At 64.6% G+C, this 14,236-nt stretch overlaps 1 protein-coding gene across 2 annotated transcripts; it reads right to left on the reverse strand.

Moving 5' to 3' along the window:
- Positions 1-883: 883 nt before the first annotated feature.
- GET4 (guided entry of tail-anchored proteins factor 4) lies at positions 884-14,236 on the reverse strand. Of its 2 annotated transcripts, none has more exons than XM_081091738.1 (9): positions 14,006-14,236; positions 7,132-7,210; positions 6,883-6,964; positions 6,398-6,547; positions 4,781-4,919; positions 3,127-3,267; positions 2,579-2,654; positions 2,403-2,475; positions 884-1,562 (listed from the first exon to the last, which is right to left on the reverse strand). In XM_081091738.1, exons 1-9 carry the CDS (start codon positions 14,161-14,163, stop codon positions 1,477-1,479), a joined length of 984 nt encoding a protein of 327 aa, XP_080947864.1. In that variant the 5' UTR covers positions 14,164-14,236; the 3' UTR covers positions 884-1,476. The 2 variants fall into 2 exon arrangements, with proteins under 2 accessions (XP_080947864.1, XP_080947865.1); XM_081091739.1 differs by lacking the exon at positions 14,006-14,236 and adding an exon at positions 7,478-9,707.

Genomic DNA, 14,236 nt, shown 5'->3' on the forward strand with positions numbered 1-14,236 from the left:
CGAGGTGCAAGTTTCTGTGAGCTTCTGCGTGTGCGTGTGCGTGTGCGTGTGCATGCCCCAGAGACCAACAACCTAACATGCAACAAGTAATCGGAGGACAGCGTTAGGCCTGGGGGACGGTGGGAGACCTGCCCACACAGGGCTGGTGGGCGGGGCCCTTGGTTGAGGGCTGTGGGCAGAGGGGTCAAGTGCAGGCCCCGTGTGAACAGCCTCCTGGTCTCAGCCCCTGCAGTGACCGGGAGCCGCCCGCTGGGCCCTGGTGGAGGACACACAGGGCACGTGCAGCCCAGAACATGTTCCCTGAAAGTGCACCCTTCCCAGCCGCCTTCCCTGGCCCTGGGGACGCTGCAGGCCCCAGGCCACGTGGTCAGGACAGACAGCTGTGAGCATGGGGCTCGGGGGGGGGGGGGGTGTCCTGGGACCCAGGAGGGAGAGAGCAGACCCCATGGGTGGCCTGTTGAGCGCGGCTGCCCAGCTGGCTCTGTTTGTCCAGCATCAGCCCTGCGCACAGTCGCACAGATGTGCATTCTGCTCTGAGTGTCCCCAAACCTGGCGGGACCAGGGGGAGTCGTCGTGGGTTCTGACCACCCCACCTTCCCCATGGCCCCCCAACACTCCCTAGAGAACCCTTGGGCAGCTGGTAGGGGGCTCCAGCCTCAGGGCCCCAGTCAGCGCCAACCACCCCCCAGCCACTCACAGGAGCTGTGACCTTCATCTGTTGGCAGGTTTGGTTTCTCCAAACTTAAAGGAGACTCCCACACGGGTCACAGCACCCCGCCCGCCTGGGGCTCACAGCACCCGCCCGCCTGGGGCTCACAGCACCCGCCCGCCTGGGGCTCACAGCACCCGCCCCAGCTCCCCAGAAAGGACGAGAACGGCAAAGCCCAGTAGAAAGAATTTATTTAAATTCAACGATGAACACAAACCTCCCTTTTATTCCATTTTTACAGCAAAGAGTGGTCTAGTCCGCTCCTTCATGCATGATCACCGAGGAATAATCTACAACTCTGACTTTAATTGTGGAAAAATAAAGTGTGTCCCGCTGTCACCCCGGGAACATCTGTAGAGCCGAGAGGGCCGGGGCCCTTGGGTAGGACCTAGGCCGCCGGGGGAAGGAATCGTCACCAGGAAATAAATATCGCGTCTCGAGGCGGCGGCCGGCAGCTCCGCCGTCTGCGATGCCCCCGAGCGGGCACGGCTCCGGGATTTGGCACAGGCGACCACGCGGGGCGGCCGTGGCAGCCCCCGACCCGGTGCCTGTGTCGGCCCTCGGCACCCAAAGCAAACCCGAAACAAAGACGGAGAGGCGGTGGCACGCAAGCCTGTGCTTTATTGTGGGTCAATCGGAGGCCGCGCCACGCAGCCCGTGCCCTCCGCCAGGGCACACCGGCGGCCGACGGACCACCGCGGCCTGGGAGCCGGCCAGGCCCTGGGAACCCGCCGCAGGCGGGGCGCCTCTTGGTGCAGGTCGGGGCGTCAGTCGAGCTCGATGGGGCTGCTGTCGTCCTGGCTGTCCTCGCCCTCCTGCTCCGAGGAGCCCATGAGGCTGCTCAGAAGGTTCCCTGGAAGCAAGCGCCCCATCAGAGGCCCTGACCCCCCCACCTTCCGCGCCCCCGGCGACACTCCCGATGCAGGAAGGTCACAGGGCTGAACGGACGCAGACACGACGGCCAAGGGCCCGGGAAAGGTGCTGACCGTCCGCACCACCGGGGACACGCAGGGCGACGGCACAGAGGCCCTCACACCCCGCTCCCGCCCTGCTCGCTGCGGGGACGCGTCCAGCCTGTGGGCGCCGGCGAGGCTCCCTGCACCCGCACGGGGGGCCTCAGACACGTGCGCACCCACGTCACGGGGCCAAGGGCGGAGCCGGCCCGTGTCCCGCGAGGGAGACACGCGCATGGGACACACGACGATTAGCCTGAAAGGAAGCCCGCCGCCTGCACCCCCCGGGCCCTGCGAGCGGACAGGACAAGCGCGGGGCCGGGAGCAGGCGGAGGGGGCGGGGCCCGGGGCGGGCGGAGGGGGCGGGGCCAGGAGCAGGCGGAGGGGCGGGGCCCGGGGCGGGCGGAGGGGGCGGGGACAGGAGCAGGCGGGGGGGCGGGGCCCGGGGCGGGTGCAGCGCGCATGTCCTCACGCCCCGAACCAACGGCAGAGGCGGTGAGCATGGCGGCTGCGCTCCGTGTCCTTCACCAAATAAACAGCCAGAAACCCGGCTCCTCCCCGGGCCTCCTTCCCGGGGCCTCCTTCCGCGGTGGGTCAGGGGGCAGCGGGCCAGCCGCGGGGGGCGGGGCGGGGGCGGGACCGGGACCGGAAGGCAGACAGGGAGGCAGCTGCGCCCCCCCCCCCCCCCCCGGCCAGGGCCCCGCCCCCCGCCCCCGAGGCCCCGCCCCCCGCCCCCTTACCGAGCAGGCCCCCGTAGGAAGACGTCTGCTTGGGCGGCACCCCGAAGAAGAGCTGTCCTATCCTGTCGAGGTACTGACGGAGCAAAGACGCATGAGGGACCCCGTGGCCCCGGCGCCCTCCGCCCTCCGCCCTCCAGGGGAGGCCCCTCCGCCGATCCCGCCGCCCGGGGCCTCACCTCGTTGTACATGGGGTCCCGCCGGAGCGACGGCTGGTACTGCTCACACAGCACCGTGAACACGGTCAGTTTGCCTCTGAAACCGGACGGCAGGGCCACAGCTGTGTCAGACACCAGGGGGGCCGAAAGGCACCCCTCCCTCCCCCACGCAGACGCCTACACACTCACAGCCCCACACCCACTCCCCGACTCACTCACACACCCACGCCCTCCCACTCACACCCTCGCACACCCATACCCCTGCACACGCTCACACATCTGTGCACAACCACACCCTCACACACACCCCCACACCCCTGCACACGCTCACACATCTGTGCACTCACACCCTCACACACACATGCTCCCACACACCCTCACACATCTATGCACTCACACCCTCACACATCTGTGCACTCACACCCTCACACACACATGCTCCCACACACCCTCACACATCTATGCACTCACACCCTCACACACACATGCTCCCACACACCCTCACACATCTATGCACTCACACCCTCACACACACATGCTCCCACATCTGTGCACACTCCCTCACTCACCCATCCAGGGCCAACAGCAGGAACCAGATGAAGTTGAGCAGCGGCTGCACGAACGGAGGGCCGTCCTCGATGGACGGGTGCTTCTGGGTGTACGTCGTGAACACCACGGATGCACTGCTTTTGTTTTTTAAACAGAGGAACCTGGAACGAACGAGCACATCCCGTCACGGAACAGGCCTGTCGCCCACGGGTGGGCTATGGGCCTCTCCCAGGCCGCGGCCCCCACGGGCGACAGAGGACTCACACCCCTGAGCCTGCTGAGCCCTGTGCTCAGCAGCCGCCGTGAGCAAGCCTGGGCTTTCAGGCTTCACAGCTGAAGGGAGTAAGGCGTGTGGGAGGCGACAGGGTGGGGTGAGTTTGTCCGAACACCTGTCGGCCCCTGGGGACAATGGTCCGAGGGCCCAGGGAGGACCTCTCCGCTGCGGGTGGGCGGCCCGAGGTGCATGGGGTGGGGTCCCGTTTTTTAAGGCACAAAGGGGGCTCCATGAGAAGGGGCTCAAGACCCTCTACGCCAGTGGTTCTCAACCTTCCTAACGCCGCGACCCTTTAGTACCCTTCCTCATGTGGTGGTGACCCCCAATTTCATTGTTACAAATTGAACACAATTAAAGCATAGTGATTCATCACAAAAACAATATGTAATCATATCGTGTTTTCCGATGGTCTTAGGCGACCCTGTGAAAGGGTCGTTCGACCCCCAAAGGGGTGGCGACCCACAGGTTGAGAACCGCTGCTCTACGCAGAGCCACGCCCAGTCCAGAGGTGCCTGTGCAGAAGCCACGAGCCAGGCAGTGAGCGGGATGGAGAAACCTCCCCCTGCCGGTTGGGAATGGGGGCCTGACGTGCAGCAGGACCTTCAATCACACAGCACCCCCGCCCCAGCGCCTGGCCACCGCAGGCGCTTATGGGAGAATGACGTGTCCCCCACGGGAAATGTTCCCGCCAGGAAGGGAAAAGGCAGAGCGCCTGGAGCGGGCGGCCCTGCCCCACGTGGCCGAGCGGGACCCCGGCACCTCTCTTCCCCGCGGTGAGTTCCCACACTTTCAAGACAAACTGAGGGAAAGAAAACAGGGAGAGAGGGCCTGCGGACCGAGACCCCGGGCCCCGGGAGCGAAAGCTGCAGTGTCCTCAGAGGAAAATGCTTCGATGCCGAAACATCTGGAGAGGCCAGCACAGCCTCTGAAAAAGCCTCTGAAAGCAGGTTCACATCACAAGACGCGACTTACAATCTGCTAATCACAGGTCCTGCAAAAAACAGCTGCCTGACACCAAAAAAATCAAAAGCATGAGACAATGGGGGAGGGGACAAGACAAAAAGCAAAACAAAAAAACCAATGGTAACATAAGAATCTTCTATATTATAAAAACCCCGTGGCCCTAACGCCATAACAACCAAAGACCCGCGCAGGTGGGTGGGGCTGTGAGCGTGGCCAGGTGCTGGTGGGTGGGTGGGGTCGCGCGACTTTGTGCGCAGGACGTCTGGTGTTCATATAAAATACAAGACCTGCTTCTCTCATGCTCAACTGAAATGTTACAGAAGCCCCAGCCTGTGGCGGCTCCTGAGAGCTGGGAGGGCGCGGTCTGTGCGGCCCCGCGGGGATGCCACGTGACCCCAGAGCCCGCGGAGCGGGGCTGACAGCGTGCGGACACCTACTGCAGGACGGCCTGGGCCACGAACATGTCCACCTCGCTGCGGAAGCCACGGGACGTGGAGTACTCCACCAGCATGTTGGCGCAGCCCTCCCCGTCGGCCGAGTGCAGGAAGTGGTACCGAGACTCGCAGTAGTTCTGCTCTGCAAAGGGAGAGGCTGTCACTGGAGGCGCACAGGCTGGAGGGGGTTCAGAGCATCCACTGGGGCAGAATCAGGAAGTCCCTGAGCCCCAGGCCTGGGACGGACCCTGTGCAGCGATGGCCACATGGTCTGCCAGCCCAGGCTCTGCAGGCGGCCCTCAGCCCAGCCTCCGGCAGCTGTGGGGACTGAGGGAGGGGCACTGCTGGACTCTGTGCCTGTCTCCCCGTGGTCTGAGCAGGACATACGAGGCCTGTGTCCTGGTTTCAAGCCGTGACGACTACACACACGTGCCCGTAGCTCTCAGCCCAGGGCTGAGTCTGCACCGTGCACACTACTTCGCCGCCACAGAGGCGGGGCGGCCGGCGGCCTGGCATCGCCTCGGGGGGCCCACAGACATAGGCAGAGATGGTGCCAAATAAATGCTGCTGGCAACACAGGTCTGACTGGGTGACTCCACCTGGCCCTGCAGACAGCCCACTCCCCTGAGGACAAGGCGGAGCTGGGCCCGCCCGGGAGGGGCTGGCAGGACGGGCGAGGGCTCCGGGCAGAGGCTTGCGGGTGCAGACAGACAGGCTGTGAGCGAGGACCGAGCACCCAGACAGGACCCGTGGGACAGGGACGTCAGGCCGAGGCCTTGGACAGGAGGGACTGGCCACGAGCGCTGGGCAAAGGCTGAGTCTGGAGAAGGAGGCGTCCACAGGGCGCGTGAGGCCATGAGGAGGGAGCCTGCTGGCCGTCCTAGCCCACAGGGTCCGTGGCTGCTTCTCTGCCCGTTCCTTTCCAGCTGCAGTTGTCGTCCCACACACGCCAGCAGGGCTGGTTCCCGGGCCTCCAAGGCGCACGCGCACCCGCCCCTCCGGACTGCACCTGAGTTCCTGGCTTCACACACACAGGCTGGGCCCCTCCGCACCCACTCCGGGCATCCCTGAGGGCAGGAGTGCATGCGTCCCCAGGTACAGGCAGGGCACGAGGGGTGGGGGCCCCAAAAACTCGCTGAGTGAGGCGGGTGCACCAACTGCACAGGCTCACAAGCTGGGGCGCAGCCCTCTGACCCCCGTGAGGAGCCGCACTCAGGCGGGTGCTTCCCGCCTGCCTCTCCCGGCGCCCAAGCAGACCGGAGCCAGGACGCGCACTGGGCACTGAGCAGAAGGCGGGCGGTGCGAGGAGAACAGCCCGTGCGGGTGGGAGCGTGTCCCCGACAGGAGCCCGTGGGGGGAGGGTCGACAGGGACCTGGCAGGGGAGGAAGGGCCAGGCCCAGTGCCCACCTCCCAGGCCACCCCAGCCTCACGCCTCAGGGCTGCCCCTCAGCTAGATGGTGACCAAGGGGTGGTGGCCTGTGCGGTTCGGCCTTAGCTCAGCGACAGGGAACCCCGGTCCTCGTTGGTCAAGACGGGAGCTCACGACGACAGACAAGCAGAAGCCGCGGGCGCGCAGGGGCCCCTGCCCTGCCCTCCCAGCCCACGTGCACCAGACCTACCTCTCCACAGGGTGAGGGCCAGCAGCTGGTGCAGCCGGGGGTGGCCCAGCCGCCCGGAGCCGCCGCTGGACCACTTCAGGGCCCTGGACACGAAGGCCACGCGCTCCGGGGAGTTCGGGTCCATCAGACTAAACAGTTTAGCCAGATTTTCTGAAAACGGGAGGGAGAGACCCCTGTTCAGGGGAGGGCACCCTGACTCAGCTCCTACAGTGCCCCCGGGGTCATCAGAAAACACACGACCACTTCCCAGGCAGCTGGCAGCCCCTGGCATGTCCTGCTGGACCCCCCCCCCCCGCCCCCAGCACACTGCCGTGCCCAGAGGAGCCCGCCCGGGGGGGGCACAGCTGGGGGCAGAGGCTGCGGCAGGAACCCCTGGGGTGGCGCAGTGGCCTCCGTGTGTGGGTGCGTGTGCAGGGGTTGCGACGGGAGACGCCAGCCCTGAAACACACAGGAAAGGAGCCTCGAGCGCCATGAGAAAGCCTCACCCAACAGCTCATCGGCCACCTCCACCTCCGCCTTCTCCAGCGACTCCAAGACCAGCATGGACAGGTCCGCAGCACTGTTTTGCTACAAAACATGGAAACAGACAAGAATCACGTGGTTTGAGAGCGAGCTCTGTGTTGGGAAGACACAGTCTCGCAGCCCAGATGACAGGCGGCAGCCTGGGCGCGAGGCCCCGGCCCACAGACCCCGCCCGCCCCGCCCGCGGAGGAGGCCCTGCGGCCCCTGCTCACCTGGCCGTGGCTGAAGAAGAGCAGCGCCCCGGAGCACATGAGCTCGCGGGCCTCGGCGTGCTTGCTCTGCGACATGTACCTGCAGCGGAGCAGAGCCAGTCAGGGCCCCAGCAGCCCACGGGGGGAGCTGATGAGGCGGGCAGGGCCCTCCCACAGAGCGGGCTCAGGCTGCGTGCGGTTTCCTGTGGCGCTCTGCCCTGCCCGGCTGCACGGAGCCCCTGCGGTCAGCGACGGGGCCTCGGACAGCAGACCGGGCGCCCTGCGGCCTCGTGCCTGGGCCATCAGCAGGGACTCAGGCCCAGGGTTGTCAGAAGGGACCAGCAAAAGGTGGGTGACACCCCCTCACCTCTTAGGGCAGAACCAAAGGCCAGGACGGCACACAGGACGAGGGACGATGCCCGCCGTGGCTGCGCCGGTGTTCTCAGCGTGCCCTCCCTTCCCACGGGAGGCACCGCCACCCCTGGTCCTGTGCGGGCGCCCCACTCCGCGCGCATGGTCACCAAGGACAGGACCTGGGCTGGCGGGGGAGGGGCAGTGCCGCCAGAGCCTGGCAGGGCCTGGAGCAGACGGCTGGACGGGACAGGTCCGTCCGCACCAACAGTGTCCAGGGCAGGAGAACAGCCTGAGGAGCGAGGGGGCAGGTCGGCACGGAGCTGTGTGGGCGGCGCCCGGGGCACCTGGCTGTCCGGGGGCCTCAGTGACCACAGGGGGAGCACAGCCAGGAACCCGCCTGCGGGCACACACCCCACGGCTTCCCTTCCACCAGGCGGAGCGATGGCGGGCTGTCCCGTCACCACAGAGAAGGTCTGCCCTCCAACAAGGCCCACAAGCAGAGCCCAGAGCACACCCGTCCCGCCAGCAGCAGGCCCGCGGTTCGGCCTGTTTCTGCCTCAGCACTGCTGACAGAGGTGTGCCCGTCACACACGCACACGCACATGTACACACATGTACACACACACGTACACACACACGTACACGGACGGCCCGTTTCTGCCTCAGCACTGCTGACAGAGGTGTGCCCGTCACACACACACGCACATGTACACACATGTACACACACACGTACACACACACGTACACGGACGGCCCGTTTCCGCCTCAGCACTGCTGACAGAGGTGTGCCCGTCACACACACACGCACACACACACGCACACACACACACACACACACGTACACACACACGTACACGGACGGCCCGTTTCTGCCTCAGCACTGCTGACAGAGGTGTGCCCGCCACACACACACGCACATGTACACACATGTACACACACGTACACACACACGTACACGGACGGCCCGTTTCCGCCTCAGCACTGCTGACAGAGGTGTGCCCGTCACACACACACGCACACACACACGCACACACACACACACACACACACACATACACGGACGGCCCGTTTCCGCCTCAGCACTGCTGACAGAGGTGTGCTCGTCACACGCGCACACGCACACACGCACGTACACACACACGTACACACACATGTACACGGACGGCCCGTTTCCGCCTCAGCACTGCTGACAGAGGTGTGCTCGTCACACACGCGCACACACACACACACGTACACGGACGGCCCGTTTCCGCCTCAGCACTGCTGACAGAGGTGTGCTCGTCACACACGCACACACACACACACACACACGTACACGGACGGCCCGTTTCCGCCTCAGCACTGCTGACAGAGGCATGCTCGTCACACGCGCGCACACACACACACGTACACGGATGGCCCGTTTCTGCCTCAGCACTGCTGACAGAGGTGTGCTCGTCACACACGCACACACACACGTACACACACACACATACACGGACGGCCCGTTTCCGCCTCAGCACTGCTGACAGAGGCGTGCTCATCACACGCGCACACGCACACACACACGTACACACACACGTACACGGACGGCCCGTTTCCGCCTCAGCACTGCTGACAGAGGTGTGCCCGTCACACACACACACGCACACACATGTACACACACACACGCACACACACACACACGTATGCACACACACACACACAGCACCCTCCAGACAGCACCCACAGCTCCACCTCATGGACCCCAGGGCCAGCACACCAGCCTGCCTCGGTTCCTCATGACACACGCTGGGCCCTTCCATCTCAGGATCCACTCCAGCGAGAAACAAGCCCCCGAAGGCAGGGAGGCCGTTCCTGGGCAGTGGAGCCAGCTTTCCGGGTGGGGTGGGGTGGGGAGGGGAGGGGTGGGGTGGGGTGGGGAGGACGGGAGCCACGCAGCAGGCTTCAAACCCTCCCCCAGGCAGCGGCTCCCTGAGCACAGGGACCCCCACCCTGCCCCGAGGTGCAGGCGCCCCGGCACCACCACACCTTGTGTACAGCGCCATCTACTGGCAAACAGAACTGCCTGTGACCGCCCACCGGCTGAATAAACCCAGCAGTGCCTCCCGGGAGCCAGGGCAGTGATGGCGAACCTTTGAGCTCAGCGTGTCAGCATTTTGAAAAACCCCAACTTAACTCTGGTGCCGTGTCACATATAGAACTTTTCTGGTATTTGCAACCACAGTAAGACAAAGACTTATATTTTTGATATTTATTTTATATATTTAAATGCCATTTAACAAAGAAAAATCAACCAAAAAAATGAGTTCGTGTGTCATAGGTTCGCCATCACTGAGACAGGTGCTCGCCACCTGCCACCAGCGAGAAGTACAACCACGAAACACCACGGACAACGCGACAGGCAACACAGGAAACGACGAGTCTCCAGATACCAAGTTCAAAGTCACACAGAGAATCCACAGCAGCCACCACGAAGCAACAAGACACGGACACGCGGGCAGTTCAGTGACAGACAGACACTCTGGACGGAGGTCCCCAACGAGAAGGCCGCCCAGGGCGACGGGACAGACAGACAGACAAGACTCCATGGGAGAGGGAGCTCTCCACTCCATCCGGAAGGGAAGGGCAACCTGGGACAGTGGGTATGGGGGGGTGGCTCCCAGGAGATTCAAGGCAGGAAGTAACAAGACACATTGTAAAAACTGTCAAAAGTTAGTGACAAAACCGAGGTCTCAAAACGCGGGGGAGACAGTCCCCAGAGGAAACCCTAGGTCCCAGGTTTCTGGCCGAGAGCAGCCGGGAGGGAGCGGAGGGTGCACTCAGCACAGAGAGAAGCACCAGCCGGACCACCTCCAGACGCATCCTCAGACGCAGAAGCCGAAGGTGACAGACAGAACAGGGTGCTGAGCACTTAATCAGCATAAAAGTGAAAGGGAAAAGGGCGTTAAAACGACCACAGCTGGCGCTCCCTCCGAGCCGCCCGGCCTCCCCGCCCGCCCCAGGCCCCTTCGCATCGGCGTCCCGGCTCCCGGCTCCAGGGCCCTTCCTTGGCCTCTGTAACTTGGTCCCTAAGCCCATTTCTTTTAGGAATTACTTTTTCTACCGCTATGATTCACCCCATAAATGTCCTCTTACAGTTTAAAAAACGACAGCTGCTTCCACTTAGTCACGGAGAACAGCAGAGAATGTGACAGAAATACCTAGCAAGGGAGGAGGGGACGCACAAACCTGCCGGGCAGATGGAGATAAGGAGCTACCGACCGAACAAGGCGGCTTTATCGGAGACCAACAGCCAGAGCCGCGGCATGAAACACGGAGCAGAGAGAACAGGGAATAACGTCAGAACCACCACGCCCCACCCGGCGGCAGGGCCCGGGAAGGAACGTGGGCAGAGCTGCCAGAGGAGGAGGTCAGTCACAGCCAGCACTGGTCCCGGAGGTGAACGGAGGGCTCACCGTCTCCAGGCTCAGAGCAGCCGATGGACCCAGAACTAGACCCACCCCAGCTCCAGAGACGACAGGCTCGGGGGCAGGGGACGCTGGCACCCAGCACGCCGTGTCCGGAAGGAAGCAGGTGCCGCCATGCTTACATCAGGCAGAATCAATGTCAGCTCAAGAAAGGCAACAAGAGGCAACGGTGGACATCTCACCCTGAGAAAGGGCGATCCATCAAGACGAACAACACTTACTCTGCATGTGCCCGACGCAGGCGCCGGGATACACGAGCAGTGACAGTCGTGAGAGCAGCACGCAGCAGGAGGCTCTCCTCTCACTCCCACACGTCCGACAGAGCACCCACATACGCAGGTCGAGGGCCGCTCCAGCCAAAAGCACATGAAGGGCGGCCAACACCGCTGATGAGGAAATGCAAACCAACCCCCAGGTACCAGCTCCCACCTGTCAGAAAGGCTGCCGCCAAGACAAGAAAGAACAAGCCCTGGCCGGGCCTGCCCACGCTGGTGGGATGTAAACTGGTGCAGCCGCCGTGGAAAAAGCATGGCGTTTCCTCAAAAAAATTAAAAGCAGAGCGACCACATGACCCGCAACCCCTCTTCTGGGTGTTTACCCAAAGGATATGGAAGCATCAGTTCAAAGACACAGGCAGCCGTGCCCACTGCAGCGGGACCTGCAGCAGCCAAGACACGGCAGCTGCCCACGTGCCCGTCGTGGGAGCTGGTGAAGCAGCTGGGGGCTGGCCTGGCCGGCGGCTCCTGGTTAGAGCGTCGTCCCCATACAGCAATGTTGGGGTTCAATCCCCGGTCAGGCCCATAAAGAGTCAACCAATAAGTGCATAAATAAGTGGAACAACAAATCTCTCTAAAATCAATATAAAGAAATTAACAAAAAGCTGTGATGCATATATACAATGGAGTATTACTCAGCAATAAAACGAGTGAAGTCTTACCCTTTGTGACAACATGGATGGATGCACCTGAAGCGATTATTCTAACTGACATCATTCAGACAGACAGACCCCAGGAGAGGGGTGTGGGGGGAACTGGGCGAAGGAGACCTCGCTATGGCGCTCACCGATGCCAAATGATAATGGTGCGCACCTGTTACCTCAAGAAATTTAATTTTAAAAGTCACTATGGCCCTGGCCAGTCTGGTTCAGTGGATAGAGCGTCAGCCGGCGGACTGAAGGGTACCGGGTTTAATTCTGGTCAAGGGCACAGGCCCGGGCTGCAGGCTTGATCCCCAGTGGGGGGCGTGCGGGAGGCAGCCGATCCATGATTCTCTCTCAGCGTTGATGTTTCTCTCTCCCTCTCCCTTCCTCTCTGAAAAATCAAAACGTGTAAATGAGACACATCAAGTCTCAGCTGACGCCGCGCCCCCTGAGTTCCGGTCCCCCAGAACACAGCTGCCGGCCGCAGCTGCTCCGCAGGGAAAGCTCGGGTTCCCCAGGGGGTAGCAGAGAATGTGCATTTTAAGGCTTTCTTTAAAAAAATGTCTTCATTTGGTTTAAGAGGCAAAACAGGTCACAGGCCACCATCAACCATCCACGCCAACCCAGAGAGGCGCAGGGCCCCAGGGAGGAGGCCTCAGGCCACCGCCCCTTCCTGCCCCGGGAGCCACGTAAGTGACTTAGCAGATGCCCTGCCCGGGGACAGCCGCTGGGACGGAGCCCGCGCCCACGCCCACTCCTGTGGACACAGCCCCACGCGCTGCCCACCTGCCGGGCTGCCCGACCCCCTCTCTGCTCCTCGAGCGGCGGGGGGTCATTCACCCGGTGGGTGGGGGCGGCCAGCGCAGTCCACCTGCACAGGGGTTGCCACCCGCGTGGGCGAGGCAGGAACCTGGTGAATCCACAGCAGTCATGCTGGTGAGTCAGTGTCAGGTAGAACCCTGGGCAAGTGCAGGGGCCATGGCGCCGGGAGCAGGGGAGCAACTAGGCATCGCTCCGGGGGGTGTTTGAGGGGGGGTGCTTGGGGGTGCGCTCCAGGGGGTGCGCATGTGGACACTCACCCGCTGGCACTGATGTGAGGACTAAGTGTAACGTCCGTGTGTGTATCTGTGGGAAGGCGGCCTGAGCCTGAGCTGCGTCCCGGGGGCAGGGGCGCAGACGGTCACTTCTCATGACCCCCGGGGGGCAGCGGCGCCTCCGGTGACCCCGGGGAAGCCAGGCTCCGAGCACAAGGTCAGGCGCGGGGCAGAGGCGGAGGCCAGGCCCGGGGAGGCCGGGCGGGGAGGGCCTGCCTGCTGCCCCAGCCCCCAGGCCCGTCGGGATGGACCCTGGACCCAGAGCCTCGCCGCCCTGAGGCCACGCTTGTCCCTCCCACAGCGGCCACTGCGCGGGTGCAAACACCGGACAGGTCCGCGCGGCCGGCAGGGCCCCGCACAGCCCCGGGCGGCCCCGGGACAGCAGTCCGCTCCGCCCTCCGCACCGCGGGCCCTTCCCTCCAACACGCACCGGCCAACGACAGCCGAGCGGAAAGGGCCCCCGGCGCCCGCGACCCCGGCCCCCCCGTCCCCTCCCCCCCGGCGGAGGCGGCCCCGCCCGGCAGCGACCGGCGACGGGCAGGCGGAGAAAGGCCCCCGGGTCGCCACTGGTTCCCGCCGGAAACCGCCAGGGTCGCCGAACGCGTGTCGCTCCGGAGCGTCGCACGCACATAAAGTCGCGGTGTCGGTCCGGCCCACGCACCGCGACCCCGGCAGCCGCGGAGCTGAGCCCTGAGCCGCGGGGAGGCGGCACGTTTGCTTCGTCCACGCCACCCAGGGTCACCCCGCACGGAGCCCGCGCCCCACGCGCTCCCGCGGCCCAGGGTCACCCCCGCACGTGGGCGGCGCAGGTGCCACAGCCGCCGGGGGCAGGCACGGCGGACCGGACCCGACACCGCGGAGAGCGGCGTTCCGAGTGGGCGGAGAGCCGTGCGACCTCGCGTGGGGGCTTCGCACCAACGGCGCTCGGGGTGGGGACCGGCAGCGGGGCGGGGTGCGGGGTGGGGGCGGCCGGGGAGCCGGAGCCGGGCCCTCGCCCCGCCGCCCGTCCGACCGCGGCGACAGGCAGCGGCGCGGGCCAATGGGCGGCGGGGGCGGGGCGCCGGGCGGGACCGCGCTACCTGAAGAAGAGGGTCCGGTACATCTGGTGCGCCTCGTAGTACTCGCCCTTCTCCACGCTGGCGCGCAGCTTGCCCTCCACGCGCTGGACGCCGCCGCGGTTGCGGGCGCCGTTGCGGGCGCCCTCCTGCTCGGCCATCGCCGCCGCCGCCGCCGCCATCGGGCCGGCGCTCCGCGCAGGGCTGACGCTGTCGCAGGCGCGGTCGGCAGCGCCTCTCGGCTTCCGTCCCGGC

The sequence above is a fragment of the Myotis nattereri genome (genome assembly GCF_964212035.1).
Source record: "Myotis nattereri genome assembly, chromosome: 5".
In the NCBI taxonomy this organism is placed as follows: Eukaryota; Metazoa; Chordata; class Mammalia; order Chiroptera; family Vespertilionidae; genus Myotis; species Myotis nattereri.

Coding starts and splice junctions, on each gene's coding strand:
- GET4 (XM_081091739.1), bottom strand. CDS start 8,181: ATGTGTGTACATGTGCGTGTGTGTGTGACGGGCACACCTCTGTCAGCA. Junction 6,965..7,131: donor TCTTCTTCAGCCACGGCCAG/GTGAGCAGGGGC, acceptor CATGTTTTGTAG/CAAAACAGTGCTGCGGACCT. Junction 1,563..2,402: donor TTCCTACGGGGGCCTGCTCG/GTAAGGGGGCGG, acceptor GCTTGCTTCCAG/GGAACCTTCTGAGCAGCCTC.